Source organism: Polyodon spathula, chromosome 57 (assembly GCF_017654505.1).
Source record: "Polyodon spathula isolate WHYD16114869_AA chromosome 57, ASM1765450v1, whole genome shotgun sequence".
Classification (NCBI taxonomy): domain Eukaryota; kingdom Metazoa; phylum Chordata; class Actinopteri; order Acipenseriformes; family Polyodontidae; genus Polyodon; species Polyodon spathula.
Genome location: NC_054590.1, coordinates 108,906 through 133,905, shown reverse-complemented (window position 1 = coordinate 133,905; position 25,000 = coordinate 108,906). Strand labels below are relative to the sequence as shown.

The following is a 25,000-nucleotide window of genomic DNA, read 5'->3' as shown; positions in this document are numbered from 1 at the left end:
TGTCCCCCAAGTTCTTCTGAAAGCACCTTGGTGCTCATGGTTGAGTCTTTGCTTTGAAATGCTCTACTCAGCAGAGGGAACCTACAGGAACTGCTGAATTTATCCCGAAATCATGTGAATCACTACAATTTAACACAGGTGTGTGATTTTGAAGGCGATTGCTATTACAAGGAGGGTGGACACTTATCCAACCACACTATTTCAGTTTTTATTTTTAATTAAATTTTCTACAAATTTTTAGAATATTTTTTTCACTTGGAAGTTGTGGGGAAGAATGTGTAGATAAATGAAAAAATAAACTATTGTAATGCATTTTAATTCCAGGATATAAAGCAACAAAAGGTGAACATTTTGAAAGGGGGTGTAGACTTTCTATAGGCACTGTAGCTGGAGCAACCCAGCCCAGTACACTAATATGTATGTTTAGGCCCTGATATTATATATTAGTTATGCTAGCAGGGTCTGTTTGTACTTAGTAATGTTAAAGAGTTAGTGGTAAAGAGGACTAGCTCACTCATGATCTTTGAATCTCAGAGAGCTTTCAGTACTTCAAACTTTAACCAATACAGACCAAATGAGTGTTGGTAGGGAGGGAAGGAGGAGGGATGATCAGTTGATACAAGTTGTTTATGCTTTGCATGCATGTTAGTAAGCTTTACATGTAATTTGAATGTCTGTAACAGCCGTACTGAAGCTATGCCATAGTAAGTTAAGCAATCCTGCAGCTGTTTGTAATGCAATTAAATTGTTCCATTCAAATGAATTAAACATTTACATATTCTGGCATTTACATATTCATAACCTTTTCTAGTGGTTGTATTTATTTATTTATTAAACTACCTCTGCGATACAACAAACTCAGGGGTGTCAGACATGGAAATGCTAAAAAGGTCTGCATCATTCATATGCTCAGAGGTTGAACACAATATGGCACTGAAAAGGTCTCTCTACTGGATGCCACCTGTAATTGAACTTTACTGAGAGTATTACACAGCTTGGAAAGGCCCTGTCAAGAATGCCATGAAAAGGTGTTTAAATTTAGAACATTGCTACTAAAATTTAAGTAAGGAAGTAAAAGATTACAGCTGCTTATGGTCCCCAACACAATAAGCATGCAAGGTTTATGCCTCTCAAGCCACAACATCAAGTGGTTTCTGGGAGGTTTCTGAGGCTTTGACATTGTGGCGGCAGATCAGGAGTCAATTGTAATTGTGCAATTTGTAATGTAACTGTAATTGAACCTGCATTATAATTGTAATTACACAATATAATTGATCGATTACAATTCAATTAGACAGGTATTTGTCATTCGAACAGAGTAAACATGTTTCTGTGAAGTTCGTTATTACTTTTTAGTGTAATTATAATTACAATTGTAATTACTGCAGCATAACTAACTGAATCGTAACTGAAAAAACTAGCACTGTAATTTCAGCAAACAATTCTGCTGTAATGTAATTATAATTAAAATTGACCCAGGTCTGTGTGGAGGAGGCAGCTTTACCAAAGAACAGTCACAAGAAGGGTAAATGTTCCAGTATGACACCCATAATCCAACTTAACCTTGGCAATCACAAAATACCTGTGTGAATATGTGTACCAAGTATGAAGCCAGTATCTTTGCAAGGCATGTCCCAGCCAAACTATCCAGATATTTGTCATGAAATGACTCCTAATGACTGGGGTCTGCCTCTAATGGGGAAGGTTCTTATATGAATGATGCCAGCCATCAGGGTGCTGAACTGCATGGGCACTCTCTACAAGTGTCAGTGTTTAGGGCCAAAGGGCAACTGGGTACAAAATAGCACAGATACCTTAACAAATGTATTATTCATCATGTTTAGATTCAGTTTGTATATCACTTTCTGTTTCTGTCATCACATCCTGAGGACTTTTTTTTTCATCTGATTTCACAGACCATGATTAGTGCGAATCCTGGACCACCTGATGTTACTTTAGATAAGGAAGATCAAGACTAGCTCACAGATAATCTGGACATGTTAAACCAGATGTTAAAACTCAGAAGTTCAAAGCTCTCCAGTGGCCTTATAAACATGTCTTCTCTTATGATGTAGGCATTAATCTGCCCTCTGCAACGCTCCAGATTTGTTGCAGGGGGATAGGTTAATTGGATGCACACTGGTGTACCTGCTGAACTTGCACAAAAAAATGTCTGAGAGCCATTTTGAGACCAGTATTTAGCATCTCCCAAGAAGAAGCCCACTTATTTTTTTCCAGATGTTTCATTTGTGGTATCAGAGTACAGGTCCCTATCATTATTAAGAACATCAATCATTGTTATGCAGACTAGTTTAGACAGTACGGCTAGTGGAAGACAAGAAAAACAAAACTAGGGAATTGACTTTCTTAGGTGCGATTCCCTTTATGCATTAAGCAATGCTAGTCTGTTCACCTAGTGAAACATTTTGTGAGCTGACCATTAAAATAAGCTGAAAAAAGTTACCCAAAGTGGCAAGTGGTGAAAAAAAGAGGAATAAGAACAAGTAAAAAGCCCAGTTATGACCCGGACTTGTCTATTCTGGCAAAGCTGGTAATTTTTAAGTCACCTGCAATTGCTGAAATTTTCAGCAGGGAGGGAACACACATGCCTTTTTCCACTCTTTTGACAAACCGAACCATGAGAGATGAGTGGGGTTCAGGTCCGTTAGCATTTTCACTGTACCTAATCATAATGTTGGCTAGTCTGTTGAGTCAAACTGTTCTAGTTACGAAACTGCCGACAGAAAGGTAATTAATACTACAGTGTGTGTGTGTGTGTGTGTGTGTGTGTATGTGTGTATATATATATATATATATATATATATATATATATATATATATATAATACATGTACATGTATATATATCGTGTGACAGTAAATAACATTGGGCCTACTGCCTCCTAGCAATATAATTTATGAACCAGCATTGAAAAGCCTGCGTCATCCTAGTCTACACAGACTATCATTTTACCAGAACAGTTATGCGAGACATTTATATGTGAACTAAAAGCACTGCTTCAGAACTATTTTCTTGTCCACGCTAAAACTGTGTAAGCCTTTTATATATTTTAAAAGCATTAGACAATACATGAACCTATCTCACTTTAATACTGTATTTGTGAATATACTGTACCTTTAGGGCTTTTCCCATCCTTGTTTTTTGTGTCTTCTCCCTTTAATGGCTCTGCCACAAATGTTTCCACCTCTTTTTTATCACTTCGATTCCTTACCGTTTTCATAGTAAAAACATAAACTCTAAATCGGAATATTGCTCGTGTTTTTCAGACAATAACTATGGATAGAAATGTAATGTACAGAGCCCTTTCTCAAGAAGCCAGCCAGCCAGCCAGTCAAGCCCGGTTCCTCATCAGTGACAGCTCTGTGACCTTTAACCCTTTACCTTTTGAACCATCAGCGGTGTCTCCGTTGAGCAATGCAAGAAAAATCTGAGCAAGAACGTCTCTTTCACGTTTAAATACAGTGCAGACTTTTCTTTAGCGCCCCCATAGGTTTCAAACTACACAGAGCGCTCCTTACACTTATGAGGACAGGTACCATGTAAACTGGTCGTTTTCATTCACAACATTGAAGATTATCAAGTGTAACAACATGAATACATGTTTTGTTTTTTAATAATCATTATTAATGTCCTGTAAATGTTAACCCTAAACAGTTAATATTTGTGTATAGGTCATACCTGCAAAGTAATAAACACTATTATTGCTTATACAAACTCTAGAAGATCACCTTGTGTGTGTGAATGTGAGGGAAGTATTCAGTCATTTGAATACAACATAATTCTCGCAACATTTCCTAGAATTGTGCAACAAAATACTGTTGAACTCCAATTCCCATTATGTTTTGCGCGACTGGCGGAAGTTCCCTCGCGAGAAATTGGCGCTGATCTATCCGGGTCCTGTGGTCGCTTCTTCCTTTCGCGCTGGTTGCTGGAGAACAGCGCGTCCATGTGCGCATCGACTTGGACTTCTTAGTCAAAAGAATCTACTGAAACCGAGCCATAACCAAACCAGGACATGGATGCCAACAGTCTGATCGAAGCCCTTCGGGGCACCATGGACCCGAATCTGCGGGAGGCCGCCGAGAGGCAGTTGAGTGAGGTAAGGGAGGTGCGCCCTGGGATAGCGGGCCTGCGCCGGATGGGAATGGCACGGAGTCTGCCTGAACACTGGTGCACACGTTTCGGGCTAAGGGGAAGGGAGACAGCCGGGGACAACAGGGCCGTATAGGTTACATTTGATGGGAGAAAAACCTTTACAAATTGTGTTCTTGAAACTCTATTATAGACATATTTGTAGTCCAGCGTCCGTGCCAGATCACCACCCAGCACCGTGACTCGATTCATAGTCGTGCTTTCGATGGCTTTATTATTCTGTTGTATTGAGTTGTTTCGTTGGAGAGGTGAAATTGAAAACTTTTGGAGTTATTTGTGGAAATGTAAGACCTATGTACCCGATAATCTAGCTTGTTGAATGTAGCTGTCCTAAGTTTACGTTCATTTTGTGAAAGGATTAGTTTTTGTACTTGTTGGGCTAGCCTGGCAGAAGAATGGCCTGCAGTTAATGTCAAATTGTGAACAACTAAATCCAGAGATCAAGTCCTTTTAAACTTAAGTTTTAGACCGTCATCTAAACCCGGTTGGGATATGCTATTTAAATGTGTTCTATTCTAATTTCATATACTGTACTAATAGTCTTGACTGTTGTATCATGTTTTGTACATGGAAAGGAGAAGCGAAAGATGTTCTGTTGGTAGGCACGGCAGGCAATTGTCTGACAGCATGCCGAGCTTCTGACATTTAATTTACTGGCGGTGGGCAGGCTGCACAGAGGAATTGCCTATTCAAGAAATATTGTTTAAACAGACGGGAGGTCTGTTTATTAAGAAAAGGCTGCAGCCGTCATGTTTTGTGTATAGGCCTCAACGTGAACACGGTAACCTGGTAACCAGCTCTGCGGCGTTCAGTAGTCGGGCTAGTGTTATCTGTCACTTTAACAGCGGTGAGGAAATGCTGAATCCGAAAGGATCTGAACATTGAGTTAAGGCTAATTACTACCCAGAAAACCAAATCGCATTGAGGGGTGTTAAAATTAATAAAATTAATATTTTATACCACTGCATAATGTGTCATGTTTTTCTTGTTAAGTGGATTTACTATTCAGAACACGCCAATTACAGATTTAATAAAAGTATCTCAATATATAGCTGGCGAGGGTGTCAAGCAGATTCACTGAAAACAATAGCAAGATTTGCGTGATTCCCAACCAGGAACGACGTTATGTGGTCATTTGAAAGAGCCAGCTAGTGTCACTGGGATTTGCGGCCAGCTGTCTAAAATATGCACCTCCCGACCTTCACCCCTTACACCTGTCAATTGCAGCCAGTGCATAACCGTTGCATATTATGTCAAACTGATGCGCAATGTAAATAATCATTACAAACTATGACCAACAGGTTCAGGAGTTGAGAATTTTCATATTTTGTAATGGTTAAAATAATTGGAATCATTTTTTACATAAAGGGAATCTACTCTTGTTACACATTTACATACCATGTAGGCCTTTTTGTTTGCAGCTGTATCTATATAATGTAATTAAAAACAAAATAATAATAATACTTGTGTTAACGGGTATATAGAGTAAGGACAATGCAATCTGATCACAGGAAGTTAATTTACGATGAATGATGTGAAAGGGCATGGTTGATGGTCTGTTAATCTACTTAAACAGATTACATGGATTATATTTGCTCAGTGATAGCTTGGCTATTGATGCTTAGATGGCAACCTTTAAGTGTTTAAAAAAAAATGTATTCATAACAGCGGGTTGTGACTATAAAGAGGTAATTGCTTTTATAATGATGAAATCCAAAAATTTTTGCATCATTTTCCTTATGTACACTTGTCTGTCTCCTGGGAGATACCTACAATGTTTATTTGGTGAACCACCTGTGTCTAGAACTTCAGAGAATGAAAAGAATTGATTGCTGCTAACAGAAAGTAGTGAATCATGTGTGTTTGCCAGAGGCTGGGCAGAATTCCAGGCTGTATCATGTGGACTGCTGCCCTGGCTTTGGGAAGATTCCTCAGCCCTGACACTTGATCTGTGAAGGCAGCACTGGTGACGCTGCATTTCTGTGACAGGAACAAGGCAATATTCCTTTAATAGAAAATGCCAGAACAGTTTTAATTGAGTCGTGCTGCCTGTGAAAATATAGTGAGATTTATTGTCAAAGATTACTGGTACATGACAGGCCAATCTGAGAACAAATGTAATTTACACTGGACTGAAGTTAATTTACAATGCATGGCTAAGTCCAGCCTGTAAAATGCTTTAAATTGAATCCTTTCTTTAAATGTTTGTGCTGTGTTTAAGACCTAAACAAGCTACTGGAATCTGAGTTAGACTTGGCATGGTACCTCGAGTGTGACTATCCAGAAATGACTAATTGTCTGCACTGTGTTGTCCTGCAAAGAACCCATTATGTCACTTCATGAGAGAACATTCCCAATGCAGGGTCCCATAGCCTGCTGTTCACACTATGTGAGAGACTGAAGCTGAGTTGCTTGTGAACTTACTTTCATTAGAGTTGGACTCGAAAGGGAAATATTCTGGTTATTACTATCGTATCTACACTGATTTTCTAAGATCACAGACTTACGAAGGAATTAGGCATTGGGAACAGAATTGGTATTTTGGGAATGGAATTCTGCTTTGGAACTGCAACTTAAAAAAAAAAAAAAAAAAAAAAAAAAAATGGGCAAACAGTCTTACTGCTGTTGTTCTCCAAAAAAAAACAAAAAACAAAATGGATTTCTTTGAAAACTACACTACCCAAAAACCCAGCGATGACACTTGTATAAAACGTTTTTGTATGTTTATTTGGCTCATTGGATAACAAGAAAACCAGGTGGTTTTGTGGGCATTACGCTGATGGACTGTGTCTCTGCTGCGGCACTACCGTGTGCTGTGTGAGTCGAGTTATTTAAAAAAGCAGCTAGCTGTTTTGTGACTTCTATTCTGTTGAATAATTTGAGTTGTATATACAGAAAAGTAAAAGTACCTGAAAAAAACAAGTGTAAGCCCCACACCCGATTTTTAATTATTATTTTTTTTTTTTAATTGAACTGAATATTTATTTGGTTACTATCGCAAATCAGTAACTCCCATCACCCGATCAACACAAGGAAACGACACAGTGGTCGAGGTGAAACCTTTAGTTTTATAACTTTTCTAATTTATCATTAACTCCTTTTTAACTCCTTAATAGTTGTAGGTAGTCGGAGTGATTTTTTTATTTATTTTTTTTGCTATAACATGGCTCTCTACTCTAGCCAAGAAATACTGTACTAATTTATTTTACCATCTGTACTGAACGCAAAGCCAATGTGTTTCTTGTGCAATGAATGTGTGTCAGTAGTTAAGGAATACAATAAGAAAAGGCATTTTGAAACCAAACAAGGAACTTTTGGAAATAGGTCAGAGAGCACAGTAGTTAGCTCGAAAGTGGAAACACTGATCTATAAAAGCATGCAGGTCCCATCTAATATCATCTTCTAATGATGCGACATGCCTCCTGTCGTCCAACACCTTGATAATGTTGATTTCTGCGTTGCTAACGAGTTACTGGTGTTTCTTTGTGTTCCAGGGCCATAAACAGGTGAACTTTGTCTCCACTTTGCTTCAGCTCACAATGTCCGAACAACTGGACCTTCCGGTGAGGCAAGCAGGTGAGTTGAGTTCACTGGGCTGGGGAACAGTGATGTAGGGCCCTTCAATATTCTACATTAAAAACAGGAACTTGTAGAACAATCAATATGAAATTTGCTGGTAACCACCAATAATTTCTTGGCAAATATGTTAGTAGTGCCTGCCTGAAAATCACTTCATTACAAGTCAGATAGGAGAAGGTTTTGTTTAAGCACAATGTCATACTATTGTTTAGTTAAGATACTTAATTTCCTAAATGGGTGTCATGACCAATTTTATCAAGAGTTGTCTAATAAGTTATCTGATGTTTAAATGTAGATTCAGAAATGCATTATTCTGAGTATTAATTGTACAGCTTACTAAACTTAGTGAGTCGTGTGGAAACCAAACACACTTTTGCCTTGTTTCCACTGCCTGCTGGTCATGGCCGTAAAAGGGTGTTTCCACTGCTGGCCACAACAGCCCTGGCTGCCGTTTTTTACTGGCCTGCTTTGTTTTATTGTACCCGCTGTGGTCAGACTGCTGACAAAGGAACTATGTCATCACGTAGCAGGGAGGTGTCCGCCTGGATAGGAAGCTGACAGGGGAACAGAAAAACATTCAACCCTTTACAATGGCTGCCGTTGAACAAAATTGTGGTGGCATGTTATTTACACACATTTATCAGTACAGGTTATGGCATTTGCTATCCCTGCATTGCTTTACGTTTAGCAGTGTTACATTCCTAGGTTTTAAATGTTAAAGCAAACACACAAACTGAAAGCAAAACAAATAAAATAGTAAACTTACCACACAGGCTTTGCGGTGGCGAATTCAATCATTATCGCTATCTTCTGATGCAGAGCTGTCAGATTCACTTTCAATCCGTCTTATTGCTTTGGAAAATTGGGTCTTGAAAATGCTGTCTACCATCGTGTATGGCAGGAAAATAACAAGAGCGACAAAACTTTTTCAACTGCAACATGCATAGCTCGGGCAGTTGTTTTTTTTGTTTTTTTTTTCTGAACGTCTACTATTATGGGTTTCTTTAAATGCAGCCTAGTGTTATTTCTGTACTAAATGTAATAGCTTTCCACCACACAAGCCTAGGTGTACAGTTCACTTTGTTGTAGTTCTCTGTGAATGAGGCTTGGCAACAGTAATAACGATCCAACATCAAGTCCAAGGTCTGTCTTCACTGTGACTGAGCCTGACGGATTTATGAAAGGACAGGTCTGTACAAAGCAGCTTCAGTGTTGACTGTTAAAAGATGTATTCATGAATTGTTACAAATAACAAATGGTTTCCATTCAGAACGGCGTGTATTTTTAACTTCAGTAGATGGTGGAAGGGGAGGGTCTATCTATTAGGGATGTGCTTTTGGTACATTTTTATTTGTTTAAATGCAATGCAGGTGTCAGCATTTAAACCATATCTACATACACACACTATTTTATATTACATTATAATGTCTGTTGATAGCCCTGGTTAGTATTTTCTAAGCAAAGAAACTCCAAATAAGCAAGTAACATGTGAACATTGTAATTACAAAATAAAAAAATAAATGTACACACCAAAGTATATATTGAAATTTAGGGCTGTCACTCAAGTTTTTGATGAGAATTTTATGACATTAGTTGATTTAACTGGTAGATTCATCCGTACACATTTTTAATAGTTTCTTTTTGTTTTGTTTTTTAATATAACGACAATAACAGGAATGATACAAAATCTTTTAAAGCTGTGTATCCCCAAAACAAAATTTAAATTGAAAGACAATTGCACGTGCAGTCTTACCAGGTTTTCTTTTTTTACAATGTGCCCCCGAAACACAAATATTTGGAAGCATTGATTTTCAGGTATAAGCCAGGCTTGTTCACTGTTCAGATAGGATCCCACTTGAGAGTTGCAGTTTTGCCCATTCACCATGATTCTTATCAGAATTGAGTAATCATCTGTTTGTTTTTGCTTTGAAAGTGGATGATGGAGAGTGGATGAAGCTTTGTGATCTGACTTTCAGCCATGTAAGCCTGGATTATTTTTGTCAAGTAGCACAGACATCCATCTGTGTCAGCAGTCTGCTATTGGGTCCACTGGCCCATGAGCTGCTGTGTTGTGGTTTCACAGAGCAATTTATACTCTCTCAATTCGGTAGAGCTCAGCTAAAGTACACCCACTGAAGTATGACCTGAGATTTGGCTCACCCTTTCTGCAAAGCAAAAAAGGTGTTTGATTTTTACACACTGGAGTCTGTTTGTTGGGTCCAATTTTATACAAAAAGCAAATAAAAACAGGGGCGATTCATATCGTTACAGCAAATAGCAGACCAATTTAAAGGAAGCAGTCTTGCCTGCCCCCAGCTGTTAAACTCACCAGTGCTTTTTTGTTTTATAAGTTTCAGTTGGAGTTCTGTCTGTTTTTCAGAATATTTCAGTTTAATATTTCAATATCAGTTTGCAATGTCTGTACCTGACCAGCTTTGCATGCCTTTGCTGGCAGTGTGTACAGCTTTCTGTTCAGGAATGTGCTAGACAAAGCAGTCAGAGAGACTGCTTCCTGGTTCAGTTTGGGGTCAAGCTTTGTTGTCACAGAAACAAGTATTCATCATATTGAGAAAATAAAAGGACCGAAGCTAAAGCTTTTGAAGCTATGTACCACCAAAACAAAATTTTAAATAAAAAAAATAACATTGAAAAAATGGTACGGTAAATAGCAGACCATTTTAAAGGAAGTCAAATCTTGCTTGCCCTCAGCTGTTCAATTTACTTTTGTATTTTATAAGTTGGATCTCTGTCCATTTCATAATGATGGGTGAAGCTGTGTGTATTGAATTAGTCTGTGGTGATTTGCTGTAGCTGGCATTGCAACAGCATGAGCAGCAGTTTCAAATCCTATTACTTTGAAACTGCTACTCTGTCCTTTTAAACTCCTGACTATAACTGGAGTCCTACAAATAGTTTTCATTACAGGCAGGAGTTCCCAGAGATTACTCTCCAAGTACAAATAGCTGGTATGTAATCCATACACTCTGCTCCTTTTTATATCTAAGGGGTAATTTACTTGAAGAACATGGTTACCCAGTACTGGCATGAGGGTGAAGGGACAGGTGCTGGAGAGGTCCCTGGCTTTACCATCCCAGAAGAGGACCGCCAGTGTATCCGTGACAACATTGTGGAGGCCATCATGCATTCACCTGAGCTCATAAGGTATCTCTGCTGTGCAGACATACTAAAAATAAACCCTTTGTCTTCTGTGCATACAGTGTCAAGTGCTGCATGTATTTTAATGGATAGCTTTACATTTTAAACATAACCTTTTTACTTTATATAAAATCTCATAAATGTTTTTAAAGTTTGCTTGTGTGGGCTACATAGTTCAGAAAGGTAACATTGGAAACAAGACCCTGATCTTGAGCTTTATTTCCTAGTAAATCCCTCTTCCCCTAGAAGTTGAAAAATAATAATGAATTGGAAGCTGAAATAGACAATTCTATAGTTGTTCTATTATGCATGGGTTGAAACCATATTTATTTGATCTTTTCTTAATTCAGGGTGCAGCTCACTACCTGTATTCATCACATGATTAAACATGATTACCCCAACAAATGGACTGCAATCGTGTGGGGATCTCAGTTCAATTTAAGGCAGATGTAGCAGTTGACGAGGTTGAGGGCAGATCTGGCTAGGTCTTTTTCCTTAGCGAGTCAGTTTTGCTTCCTCCTAATTACGCTTTTGCGTTGAACACAAAACAAACTAAAGGGATACTCTGATATGGTGGTTATCAGAACAGAGCACTGTATACAAGGTACCTGTCTGCCAGCATTGAGACATAGCTGGGATGACCATCTGTTTGCTTGCGTCAGGACATGCATCTATTCTCTCCTGCAGCGCTTCACTGTCACCTTTAGAATTACTAAACTAAGGAAGCTTTTTCTTCTGCATAGCCAGGTGGTTTTGTGTACTGAATACTGCAGTGTTTATAGATCTCGTGTCAAATGTTTCTAATTTTGTGTGTGGTTACCTTGTCTGAGAATAGAGTCCCTGTCTACTGGGAGCTGTTTGAAGGTTTTATTTAGGAATATTACCATAGACCAGTATAATAAAAGCCAGTATGTGGGCATTATTTTCTGTGCCTTGGTCATCTGATGAAGCCAGTTATTCATTTGATGTTACCTGTGTTGTGACCATTTATAAATAATTTATAAGAATAAATCCATTACTATAGCTTTAAGTATATACAAACATCAAGTTTGAAAGTGTCAGGCTCTTAAAGGAGCTCTAGAAACAGTATTAACTTTCTGTCCTTGCTGTGTCTTTAAATGGACTGCTCTTGCAGTACAACCTCCCCATGGAGCTCATCAACCAGCAGAGCCTGACTGAGTGGATGGAGATCCTGAAGACTGTGGTGGACAGAGATGTTCCTGCGGTGAGTAAGGTTTGCAGAGACAGTAGTTTGCATGTCTGCTTTTTATTTGCAGTTTAAATTTTTGTTGATGGGGCTTTTCTTTTCCGTTCTTCACGGATGCATTGCAAATAGATTATGCTCCTTCAGAGGAGAGAGGCAGGTATTTGCTTGCTGCTAGCCCCCATAATGGTCATACCATTTCCTATTTGTCAGTGTCTTTCTGTGCTTTCTTTCAGAGTGAAACTTCCTCCCATGTGTCTGCTGGTGGCGTTGTTTCATTATTTTTTTTTTTTTTTTTTTTAACCCCTACAGGAAACACTGCAGGTGGATGAGGACGACAGGCCTGAGCTGCCCTGGTGGAAATGCAAAAAATGGGCCCTGCACATCCTGGCTCGGATTTTCGAAAGGTAGGGCAGTTTGCAAGTTTATTTTCTAAAATTGATTCTTGTAATGTGAACATAATGTTTTTACTTTTTTCTTGTACTAGGTACGGAAGCCCAGGCAATGTTTCTAAGGATTACACAGAGTTTGCTGAATTGTTCCTCAAGGGATATGCTGTTTCTGCTCAACAGGTGACTAGTTGTATTATTCAGTTTAATTTGTCTATGTGCTAGTAAGTGGCTTTTATACTTTAAAAGTCAAAAGGAATATATGAACTTTTGGATATTGGTTTCCTACAGGTTTTATTGAAGGTCTTGTATCAGTACAAAGAAAAGCACTATGTAGCTCCCAGGGTACTCCAGCAGACCCTCAACTATATCAACCAGGGGGTTGCACATGCACTTACATGGAAGAACCTGAAGCCTCATATCCAGGTATGCTAAAATCGGACGTGTTATCTTTTATCCCAAAGTATACTAAACAACCACCAAGATATTGCAATGAATAGATCGATGAGCCTTTATAAATCATGACCTTTTTTATTTCATAACACCAACGTAGAGTTCCAAACTCAATTGTTACACAGTAAGAACAGTTTGCAGTCTGACAGCAGCGCTCACACAATGCCAGTAGCCAAAAAAAACCTGAGGTCATAGTACTGGTCTAGTGAAGTCTCTGTGACAATCTACCACTCACCAGCCTCCAAATTCTCGGACAGATGAAATAATAGCTAGGTAGCTGCCCCAAGTGAAATGTGTTGATTTTACTAATGTGCGTGTCCACTTGTGTTACAGGGAATCATTCAGGACGTGGTTTTCCCTCTGATGTGTTACACAGACACCGATGAGGAGCTCTGGCAGGAAGATCCATATGAATACATCCGCATGAAGTTTGGTAGGAACAGCCACAAGATATAAGTAGCACTTTACTGTTGTAAGGTTCTGGAGACTCCTATTGCTATTTCCAAATAATAAATGTATGTAAATGTTTTAACAGATGTTTTTGAAGACTTCATCTCTCCGACAACTGCTGCACAGACCCTACTGTTTACTGCATGTAGTAAGAGAAAAGAGGTAAGTTTTTTTTTTTTCTGTTTTTGGGGAAGGCTTGGGCTTGTGACTAGTAGAGAAACATTTTGTGTGTTTATTAATTGTTTGCTTGGTTAGTATATACAGCAACACCTGAATTAACAGGTAACTATGAAACTGGGTATTTGTGACTGTTTATTAAACTGTAAAGAAGAAAATTGTTCTGGGATTTACTGACTGAAAGATTATGTGGGGACATTTCCAGTGAAACAGAAGAGCTGTTTCCAGGAATTCTCTGTGACAATCTATTGCTGGTTAAAAGTAATGCAATAGGAAACCTGAATTTGCTGCCTGTGTTAAGTTCTAGCCATTAACTTTATTGCATTAGTATTTGGCATGGGAATTGCTTTGGAGTTCAATAGTAGTTGAAGTGGTTTCTAATTTGTTTGGAATTACTGCTTAGGTGATAAAGGCAGCGCTAATATCAATGCATTTTCCTTTGTAGGTTCTGCAGAAAACCATGGGCTACTGCTATCAGATCTTAACAGAACCCACTGCTGATCCACGCAAAAAGGATGGCGCTTTGCATATGATCGGATCCTTAGCTGAAGTTTTATTAAAGGTAAAAAAAGATTGTATAGTAAGAATTGCTCCCTCATATAAATTACGGCTCCCGCTGGGTTTTTTTTCCTCTCTCCTTTTAAATTGAAACTACTAGCTCTGTTCAAAGTGTACACAACTTGATTACATTGAGGATTTTAGAAGTGAACAAGCCCTTTTCTTTTTCACCACACAGAAAAAGATCTACAAAGATCAGATGGAGTTCATGCTGCAGAACCACGTGTTCCCCCTGTTCAGTAGTGAGCTGGGATACATGAGAGCGAGGGTAAGTGAGAGTTCAGAGGTCTGTGTCCTAACCATGTGTTTGAGAGAGGCTTTTTGAGCAGTTTTTGTGAGTTGGTTGTCCTAAATGTGAGAAACTTTCATATTGAATTTGTAAATGGCAACTTTTATAAAATCATTATTCCAGTGATATAAATAGTAAAGGAAGTTTAATATGCATAATCATGTAATACTGGTCTTGCAACTAATGTCTTCTAATTTAGAAACTTCACATTCCTGCAAATAAAGGGATAAATTAGCCACTAGTAAGCTGAACACAGTATAACTAAGCAATGACTATAAGGCACATCTAGTGTACAATGATATAAATCCTTCAAGAGGGTTTTATACTAGCGAGGGAGACTGTAGCCTACATGTACACTTGATGGCCCCTTTAGTTATAGCTATTTTATAACAAGTGTTTTGGTTCTTTTATTTTAAGGTCCTGGAGTTTTAATTAAAAATAAATCTGAGCAACTTGCCGGTACTTCAGACAAATCAGTAATTTGGTTCAGCAGCAGGCTGCCATTGCTATGGACCTTAATGACATGTGTTTCACTGTATTGAATCCTAATGAAAGTGAATAGCAGAGATTCCACTTATCATGTAATTTATTATAAAGAGCCCTCACTTTCCTTTCAATAAGTGAAATCTGCAGCACAGCTCAGGAGCGCCACTGTTGCTGGCTACAGGCTGCCTGTGTGCTTGGTGATCGTCCATGTTTAGCGTTGCTGTTTGTTTGTGTCTTGCAATCGGACAGCAGCGCTCACACAATGCCAGTAGCCAAAAAAAACCTGAGATCATAGTACTGGTCTAGTGAAGTGTCTGTGACAATCTACCACTGGCCAGCCTCCAAACTCTCAGACAGTAAACCTATCCTTAAGAATGTTTGATATTTTGACACCTTTTGTCCCTGAGTGTTCACATCCTTCTTTAACTTGATGAATTTCTTCTGATCTCTGACCTTTCAGGCCTGTTGGGTCCTTCACTATTTCTGTGAAGTGAAGTTCAAGCTCGACCAGAATCTGCAGACAGCCCTGGAGCTGACAAGACGCTGCCTGATCGACGATAAAGAAATGCCTGTGAAAGTCGAGGCTGCTATAGCTCTTCAGGTTCTCATCAGTAACCAGGAAAAAGGTACCAGTCTCTTACTGGTTTCAACCTTTGATTTATACTAAAAACACCCATTTAGATTGCTGGGTGGATGAAGCGAGAAAACCACTTACTTTTTGAAAAGGTTGACGAATGTGTAGTCATCTTAAGTGTAGTTAATCAACACAAGAGCTTTTAAATGTAGATCTTGTACAGAATTCAGATTTTTGTATAAAAAGTATAATCAACCAAATGGGGGGAAAAAGGTGGAAATGTCCTCCTGATTGTTCTGTGACCTGTTTACCAGCCAAGGAGTACATCACCCCCTTCATCAGGCCTGTGATGCAGGCGCTCCTCCATATTGTCCGTGAGACGGAGAACGATGACCTCACCAATGTCATCCAAAAGATGATCTGTGAATACAGTGAGGAGGTCACCCCCATCGCAGTGGAGATGACCCAGCACCTGGTTAGTATCCAGTCAGCAGCAGCTACCTCTCTCAAGTAATATCCAGTGCTCGTATAACTGGCTGCAGGCAGCCTGTGTGCTTGGTCATAGTCCATGTTTAGTGTTTCTGTTCGTCTGCGTCTTGCAGTCTGGCAGTAGCGCTCACACAATGCCAGCAGCCAAAGAGAAACCTGAGATCATAGTACTGGTCTAGTGAAGTCTGTCTGACAATTTACCACTGGCCAGCCTCCAAACTCTCAGACAGTAAAATGTATAGTTTAAGAAACTAATGATTTGGGAAAAATTGACTGTTGACTAGTTATAATACCACTGAAAAGTTTATAATGAACAAAATAACTACTTAACATCTCAACTTGAACACCAAACATTTCTTTAGTGTAATTTCTGTAGATTTCAGTAAGTGATCGCCCTTTTTACCTCCTAACAGCATGTACACGCTGAATTGGGGAAGTGCATGTTGAGTGGCAGCAATTGCAAAGTAAAAACTGTTGTGCAATTTTTGCTGTATCGCTTTAAATGATTTGATCATAAATGTAAACTGCTGTCCTGCGACTGCTTTTCATTGGTCATCCACTCACTCGCTGACATTCCCCCTGTGTCTTGCAGGCAATGACATTTAACCAGGTGATTCAGACGGGTCCTGACGAGGAGGGGGGTGATGACAAGGCAGTGACAGCCATGGGCATCCTGAACACCATCGACACACTGCTCAGCGTGGTGGAAGACCACAAAGAGGCGAGTGCTGCTACCATCTTAGAGAAAAGGATCTGGGCTATAGACAGCAGAGGGCAAAACACAAAATAGGCCCTCTGGTTCATCTAAAAATGTGATCCAATAATAGTTCACCTTCCCTTAGGGTTGTGTCTGTGTGCCCAAAGTGTGTAGAGACAAGAAACTAGTCTTCAGTGGTCTGTATATCTAAGCACATGTACATTAGTTTACATTTGCAAATTCTGTAACTTATTTTGTTACTTGGTTATTGATGGCATATCATCTGTATCATTGAATGTTTTTTCATCCCTTGGTTAATGGTGGCCTAGTAACTAGTGTACATATTTGTCACGGACATCATATATTCAACAAAACCTTTTTTTGTTTGTTTTTTCAGATCACACAACAGCTAGAAGGAATCTGTCTTCAAGTGATTGGTACAGTTTTACAGCAGCACGTTTTGGGTGAGTACCTTTCTTGGGCGAGCTGTTCGTCAATGGATGGGTGTGGTGGGTATAATAGGCAGTCTGCAACTTTTGCAAGAAGTCTTAACAAAAAGTAAAAAAGCATATGAGAAGTGGACTGGAAACACTGGAGACTGAAATAATACCAGTCTTGATTACAATGCTGATTTTGAAGTGGCTGGGCTGTGTTTCAGAGTTCTACGAGGAGATCCTGTCTCTGGCTCACAGTCTGACATGTCAGCAGGTGTCGCCACAGATGTGGCAGCTTTTACCACTCGTCTTTGAGGTCTTCCAACAGGACGGCTTTGATTACTATACAGGTACTATATCTCTTGATGTAAAGCTGTTATAGTGCACAACAAACTAATAGAAAAAAAAGATAGTTTAACTGTATTTTTAGGATGCCCAGTGCAGTGTTTCACCTTCCTGAAAATAGCAACTATTTTAGTGTGTAAAAAAGAAATAGTTTTAGAAATACTAAAACTGTTCAATTCAATGACAAATGTCTGTATCTGTGGTTTTATTTCACAGATATGATGCCTCTCTTGCATAACTACATTACAGTTGATACAGACACCCTTTTGTCTGATACCAAATATCTTGAAATGATCTACAGTATGTGCAAAAAGGTAAGGCTATTTTAAATGTGTGTTTGTGGGAATCGTTCGTAATTTACAAAGGTTCTGTGTGTCTGGCTAGACACACAGGTTCCCAGTAAACCTTGTTAACGTTATTAAACAGCAAACAATACGGGTTTAAAACTTAAATAACTAAGAATATCCTTTTTATTCAGATCCTGACCGGCGATGCAGGGGAAGATGCTGAGTGTCATGCAGCTAAACTGTTAGAAGTAATCATCCTTCAGTGCAAAGGGCGTGGCATTGACCAGGTAGGCACTGACTGCTTGTACAGCAGTTGTATGGCATGTATTTAGTGGGTCTTCATTTGCAGTCGTGTCTTCTGTGTCCCTGAAGTTTCTTTTTGTTGCAGGTTGTTCCCCTCTTCGTGGAAGCGGCTCTGGAGAGGCTGACCAGGGAAGTGAAGACGAGTGAGCTGAGAACCATGTGCCTGCAGGTAGCCATCGCTGCTCTGTACTACAGCCCTCCTCTGCTTCTCACCACCCTGGAGAACCTGCGCTTTCCCAACAACACCGAACCAATCACCAACCACTTCATCACCCAGTGGCTCAATGACGTCGACTGCTTCCTAGGGTAAGCCATCTACTGACAAACAACAATCGCTACATTTCAGCTTCATCACTTCAGCAGACCTGTCAGGGTGCATCTTTACCTTTTTCAGTACAGTAGTCTCCGGCTAAGAGAACACCCCTCGGGAAGCAAGCCGAAGTGTTCTCTAAGGCGGAGTTGACCACCAGACACAATATGAATAAATATTTATTACTTGTCATGACGCACATGCATCAACATATGAAACAAACAGACATGAAAAGCAATAGGCAAGTGTATGTTAATAAACCAACAGATAAACTAACAGTCAAACTAAATTAACACAGCACCCCTACACATGTTAAATGCAGCAGCAGCGCTAGATCAACTGAGTACATGTACAGGAGCAATATCCAAGACATGCACAAACAGCGGCACGTTTCGGTGTTTTACATGCCATTTTTGTAGCGATGAGGTGCACTCTTGGAAATCACATATTAAATGACGGTTCTGGAAAAATGTAATAAACCAGTCAGTGTGCCTCAAGTCTTGCGATGACAAGTCAAGTTGAAAAGCTTGAGTAAACCATTTGAATTTAAGTTTGAGTTATTGTGTTACAAAACGTGACTATCAGTTGTGAACGAATCGCTAGCGATGCCAAAAAGGTGTTCTTTTAGGCAGAACATTTACAGTGGGGAAAAAATCTGTTTTGCCACAAGGGTGTTCTCTTAGGAGGTGTTCCTATACTAGATTACTGTACATGATTTGGTGATTTAAGTGTCTTATTACTGTTTTAAATTGCTATTTCAGTCCTGTATGTATAGCTTCAGATGTGTATGTTGTTGACTCCTGTCGTGCTTTCCAGCCTCCACGACCGGAAGATGTGTGTGCTGGGCCTGTGTGCTCTGATGGATCTGGAGCAGCGGCCACAGGTGGTGAACCAGGTAGCCGGGCAGCTGCTGCCTGCCACCATCCTCCTGTTCAACGGGCTGAAGAGAGCCTACGCCTGCCGAGCCGAGCACGAGAACGATGAGGATGATGACGAAGATGGAGAGGAAGACGAGGAAAACGGTGCGTGAGGGAGACCATACTCCTGTTATGCATAGTTTAATAGTATTTAAACTGAACCAATTTACGCTGCGTAGGTGGAAAATAAAAAAATAAAAAAAAGAACAGCCAAGTCTTAAGTGAGGTGTTTCTTCTGCCCATGGGTTATGAAGTCAGTGGCTGAGCAGTCCTGTAGCTCCCCTGGTGTGTGTTTAGTAGCTCAGGGAGGTGTGGTGTATTGGAAGCAGGGTAAAGCTGACATGGTGATGTCTTTGCTCACAGAAGAACTGGGTAGTGATGAAGATGACATTGATGAGGAAGGTCAGGAGTATCTGGAGATGCTGGCGAAGCAGGCGGGCGAGGACGGGGATGATGAGGACTGGGAGGATGACGATGCAGAGGAGACGGCTCTCGAGGGCTACACCACTTTAGTGGACGACGAAGATAACCTTGTGGACGAGTATCAGATTTTCAAAGTCATCATGCAAAGTAAGCGCACTAAATGAGTGCCATAGAATGCAACAACACTGGCACATATAGGAAACATTACATTACTGTCTTGCTAGTTTTGAATTTTTTTCTTGCACCTCAGCAAAAACTTTTTTAAACATGGCTCATGTAATACTATCTTTCAAACCAGTCTTGGACCATTAGAGGCATTGAATATAAAGGGACTGCTGTGTTTTCACTTTTAATGGGCGCTGTGATCAAAATCTCATTGGATATTTGCTTTCCTTACTGCTCTCAATGCTGTAGTATCTTTTTGTTATGTTGTGGTTTAATCAAACAGTACCCACTTGGGAGTTTTGATTTTCATTTATTGTATTTTATTTCAGATCTCCAGACTCGTGACCCAGGGTGGTACCAAGCTCTTACACAGACTCTAAATGAAGAACAAGCAAAACAGTTACAAGACATTGGGACTTTGGCAGATCAAAGACAGGCAGCCCATGGTAAAGTTATTACCTTGTTTCAGATGTAGTTTATTCTGCTTAAAAATAACTGAACTTAATGTGAAATATATGTAGACGCTGTTGTATGAAGCGCCTTGTTTTGTGTATAATTATGTACAAATCAACAGAATAAAATATTTAAACTACAATTGGGGTTTGATTTGTTTTTATTTCTTCAAATGCATTCTTTCAAGGGTCTGATTTTATAAATTACTGAGTTGTTGATTGGTTGAGCTTTTAGTAATGCAATGCAGATGAAATTAAAGTTCTGTTTTTGATCCACTAAACCCTCTTGTTTTCTTCCTTTTCAGAGTCTAAAATGATTGAAAAGCATGGAGGATATAAGTTTACTGCGCCGGTTGTGCCAAACAACTTCAATTTTGGAGGCAGTGCCCCAGGAATGAATTGAGTCCTCACCCCATCCTTTTCTAACTCTGACTGATTGTAGTGAAAAAGCTTGTGGTGTTCCCTCAAGTAGAGGTTCCAGTACTGGTTCTTCTGACCCACTCTTCGATTTAAACCAACTTTATATGCTGTAATGAATTGGACACTGGGGGGGGGGCAGAAGATGTGGGAAAGCAACCAATGTGACATGACTGGGGAAAATAAACCAAGATCATCTTGAACCTCAAAATCAAGCTCTAAAACATTATATTATGGAAGTCCAAATTCTGGAGGGGGTGTCATGACGGCAGCTTTTTCTTCCACAGGAAACTAATGTGGGCAAGGAAATCCTTGACAACAGGACAATATTGAAATGTCCCACAAGTGTCACAGTACAGGCTAGAAGGCCACTCTTAAATTACACCTGTGGCAGTAGTGTTAATATTTGTCTAGATTTTACATTAACAAATTCCCATATTTGTAATGTGAATATAAATCAAGGTACTGTAGGAAGTAGCCTTACAGAATAAGGCATTTATATAGGCACTTGAAGAAGGGTGTAAGCGAGTGTGTTCATATGTAGCATATTGGGTACCTGTCATAGCACTAAGTGGTGCCCGATACCTGTAAATTTACTAGCACTTTCATATTCAGGCCTCCTAGCCTTCTTTATCAGATTAGAAATTTGCTAAATTGGGGAGGATATAAAAACAACAAAAAAAGAAATTCAGCTGGAAGGCAACTAGAATGATCTGGCAATGGCTGGTTGTCACACAAATGTGGTTGCCGTATAGAAAACATGGTGGCATTTCCTTGCTGCTGAAAATGGCAACTCCCTCTGGATATTTTCAAAGCTCTTGGTGTTCAATTTGGATGCTAGACATTGTGTTGTACGCACTGAAAATCATTGAAGCATGTAAAATTGGACTTGAGGCTCTTACCCGAGTTACATGAATTTCAAGTAATTGGTTGATGTGTGTATGGATGAACCATCTATATATGCAACAAAATATTAAACACAAGTTGAGTTTCATGTTGGGGAGTTGTAACTTATTAGTGTATGAGCTTGTAATGATTTATTGCACCATTTACATTATGTGAAAATATTATTAAATAGTGAGCAGAGGCCAGCTTCTGAAATTCAGTGGAAACAATATAAATTTAAATTCTTGGTAGGTTCATGAAACTAGCAAGCTGCATGTAGTTGCATCAAAGCACTCCAGGTTATACAAGTATATATAGGAAAATATACATATGGATAGATATGAAATGTTAAATAGAAAATATAGCATTGTTTGCCAGCTGCTACCAGTTTTCTTTGTTTTGTTTTTTTCATTTCAAAATTCTGACAATTGAGTGGAAAAAAAGTGTACAAACCCATTAAAGTATCTGTTGTGGATTTTACATGTCAGCTGGCAAAAAAAAAAGTTGAATAAAATAAGCTATTTTTTCCATTGTTTTCCTATTGACAGTTTGCACAAGTTCCAATGTGGGTGTTTCATTGACCAATTGTAATGAAATTACGAGGTTTACTTGTTTGGTAACTCGTTGTACATCTTAATTGTAATGTCACTTAATGTATTTGACTTGTCAACATTTCAAATGAGGTGTAACCAAAAGGTAAAAGGAGGTAAGTTGTTCCCCCAGGCTCACATGAGAGCAGTATTACACTGACAATCCCTGCCCTGCAGCATCTGTTTTGTGCTTTTAAAGCAACAAGAGCTTGATGCAGAGGGAAAGTACCTGAGATCATGGACTGCTTCGTCTTACTTGCCAAACTGGACTGAAAATGGTGACTTCCAGTATGGAGGTGGGCAGTTAGATGTGGAATATACTATAGGCTTAATTGTTACTTTTTATTGGTGTTGTGTACCCCCTTTTTTCAGGTTAGTATTTTAAATGTAGCTACTTTAAGTGGGTTTTGCATTCTGGTATGTTTTGTGGCTGAGTTGCAGTCTGTATTTTGCAAGTCAACCTGATAACCTGGCTGTGGAGTCAGTGCTTCTTTGATATTGAACTAGTGGAAGCCATTTAACTTTATTTTAGAATCCCCAGCAACCAGCCTTCACTGGACTGAAGGTTTCTAGTTTTTATTTACAGACGTAATATATTTTTTTTTCTCCCCAATCAGAAACGTAAATATTTATAAAAAAGTGTATTATTTATCAAGTAAATGCCAAGTGTTAGACATTTGATACTCTTAGAATGTAAAACTGGTGCTTTAACAAAAAACATGCTGCTAAAGTGAGTACCCATGCAAAACGTCACTACCCCATTCAGCATCCGAGAAGATAAAACTCGCAAATGCCAATTGGCATAAAAGATAAAAACACAATCCTGTTCCTATAGATTTTTCCGCTCTAGGTGTTGCACATAGTATTTTAAAAAAAAGTGAAAGAGTTGTGTTTAACCAACCTGGTTGTAATGCAATAACGATCCTTGCCAAGTTTCACCGCAATTCTACATGTGGTTCCCAAAAAGTATATAAACCTGTGAATGTGGTAAAGAACAGACAGGTGCCTCTAGTATCGTACCTTATATCCCAGTATGTTCACTTGTGCACTCTTACATTTTTGTGCTGGGGAATGTCCTAAACAAGTCATCACGAAGAATAATTTACATTGCACGTCACCACTGTCTGGACAATATTTTAAAAGCTGCATGCAGTCTGATTTTCATAGCGTGGTGTCGTGTGCTTTTTTGGGGGAGGGGGGACGGGGTAGATCTTCACCCCGTTCAGTTATTTCCTTACTTACCCACACTACCAGCACTAATTTGTGGAGGTAGAGCACGCAGGAGTGTCATGTTATGAATGAAAGCTTACCGACTGCTTATAAATAGCACAGTGACTCACTTCCTAACAAAAGGGAGAGTTGTACAAGTGAGGTCAACGCTGTTTGCGTGCTGTTTTCTCTGAGTAAATAAATACAAACTCAAAACCATCACTGCAACCACAGATCACAAAATGGCGCTGGCAGCCGCCCCAGAGCATGTATATTTCATACTCGCAACATACACCAAGCAGGGTTCACCGGCAACAAAAGCAAGAATTTTAACATTTGTGGTGCAAGGAGTCCGCTAACTTCCCATTTACGTCTGTATTTTTGGTTCCAGTCCAAATATGCTTCCAGTGGCCCATGTGTAACGTAGACTTTATGGTACGGTACTTTTAAAATGTGATCGATAGGAGCCTGACCCAACAGAAAAACAGAGTTTGCTTGTCAATCAAAATAAACTTCCAATCCAAATAGGCTCTTAGCGAAGCCCCGCCCCCTCCCGTGACAGACCTTTCCGTTGTTGATCTATTCGGATTCCGGGGCCTTCTGAACGCAAGCGCGCTTGCAGGCCGTTTCCTGCCCTGATGCATGGTGGTCGGACGGAGGAATTGTAGGAAAATTTTCAGAGGTTAGTATATAAATGTGTTTTTACCCAGTGTGCCTTATTTCAAACAGCCATCTCCAGCGGGGAAAACTGTCCGTGGAGAACGGCGAGTGGGATCGAGGGAAAAGGGGACACGATTACAACAGATGGGAAAGACAGAAACTCCAAAATATTGCATTATTAATTAATGGATACCGGGTTCTGGTGCTGCGAGAGTACTGCTTTGCTCTTTGCTTTGTGCATTTTCGAATCTCCTACCTAATATAGGCCACCGTTGCTGTAGCGAAATACCACCTTGTTTTGCTGAAGTAAAAAAACAAAACAAAAAAAAAACAAGTTATTACAAATACATTTCCTGAATTGCCTGCATTTATTGAGTAAAAAGTAATGTGCTTTTCAAAGCATATATTCATTCCCGAAAGCCCTATGTGGGACATTTTGTTTATGTGAAATGCTGAAGTATAATCAGCCCTTTCCAGGCAGAATCTTTCACAACTGTCTTTGATCGTATACATGCATAATACCATAATACCCAGTTTATAATAGTTTTTAAAAACGAATTTTTGCTACCACTTGGTCGCAAACCAACCAAACACCCATTGAAGTAACGATTACTTAACATTGGTGCAGTTGTTTTTTGATACTAACAGTACGTTCTCGAGTTGTGGTGCACCCAAATGTCATTATAAAATACAGTTTGACTTAAAATGAAGCAGTTCAAATCAATTAGATTTCTTATTATAAAAAATATTATATTATATATATATATATATATATATATATATATATATATATATATTATATATATATATATATATATTTGTAAACTTTGTTTCGAAACGAGCTAACAGGATTCGATTCGACTAATATTATGTGGCATCATACGCTGGACCGAGCGGGGTTCCCCAAGTCGTTTTACTTAAATCCGCACG

General features: G+C 39.3%; 1 protein-coding gene and 3 non-coding genes across 4 annotated transcripts; all 4 read left to right on the top strand.

Moving 5' to 3' along the window:
- Positions 1–3,918: 3,918 nt before the first annotated feature.
- LOC121307560 (importin-7-like) lies at positions 3,919–22,139 on the top strand. The gene is made up of 24 exons (XM_041239758.1): positions 3,919–4,119; positions 7,667–7,748; positions 10,757–10,913; positions 11,258–11,324; positions 12,022–12,132; positions 12,424–12,518; positions 12,599–12,683; positions 12,792–12,926; positions 13,287–13,386; positions 13,489–13,565; positions 14,026–14,142; positions 14,317–14,406; positions 15,374–15,539; positions 15,802–15,962; positions 16,569–16,697; positions 17,071–17,137; positions 17,332–17,457; positions 17,669–17,766; positions 17,931–18,026; positions 18,128–18,348; positions 19,169–19,374; positions 19,633–19,839; positions 20,187–20,303; positions 20,615–22,139. The coding sequence occupies exons 1-24, from the start codon at positions 4,036–4,038 to the stop codon at positions 20,710–20,712; spliced, it is 2,892 nt and encodes a 963-aa protein (XP_041095692.1). The 5' UTR covers positions 3,919–4,035; the 3' UTR covers positions 20,713–22,139.
- On the top strand, positions 13,079–13,212 carry LOC121307669. Its single transcript, XR_005948374.1, has one exon. It is a non-coding gene; the product is annotated as a small nucleolar RNA SNORA23 (small nucleolar RNA).
- On the top strand, positions 15,094–15,272 carry LOC121307672. Its single transcript, XR_005948376.1, has one exon. It is a non-coding gene; the product is annotated as a small nucleolar RNA SNORA23 (small nucleolar RNA).
- Positions 16,029–16,208, top strand: LOC121307673. Its single transcript, XR_005948377.1, has one exon. It is a non-coding gene; the product is annotated as a small nucleolar RNA SNORA23 (small nucleolar RNA).
- Positions 22,140–25,000: the final 2,861 nt, after the last annotated feature.

Bases quoted from the DNA above. Each gene is read 5' to 3' on its own strand.
- LOC121307560 (XM_041239758.1), top strand. From the start codon at position 4,036: ATGGATGCCAACAGTCTGATCGAAGCCCTTCGGGGCACCATGGACCCG. The intron at 4,120-7,666 runs GTAAGGGAGGTG...TTTGTGTTCCAG, and splicing joins CCGAGAGGCAGTTGAGTGAG to GGCCATAAACAGGTGAACTT. The intron at 17,458-17,668 runs GTACTATATCTC...TTTATTTCACAG, and splicing joins CGGCTTTGATTACTATACAG to ATATGATGCCTCTCTTGCAT.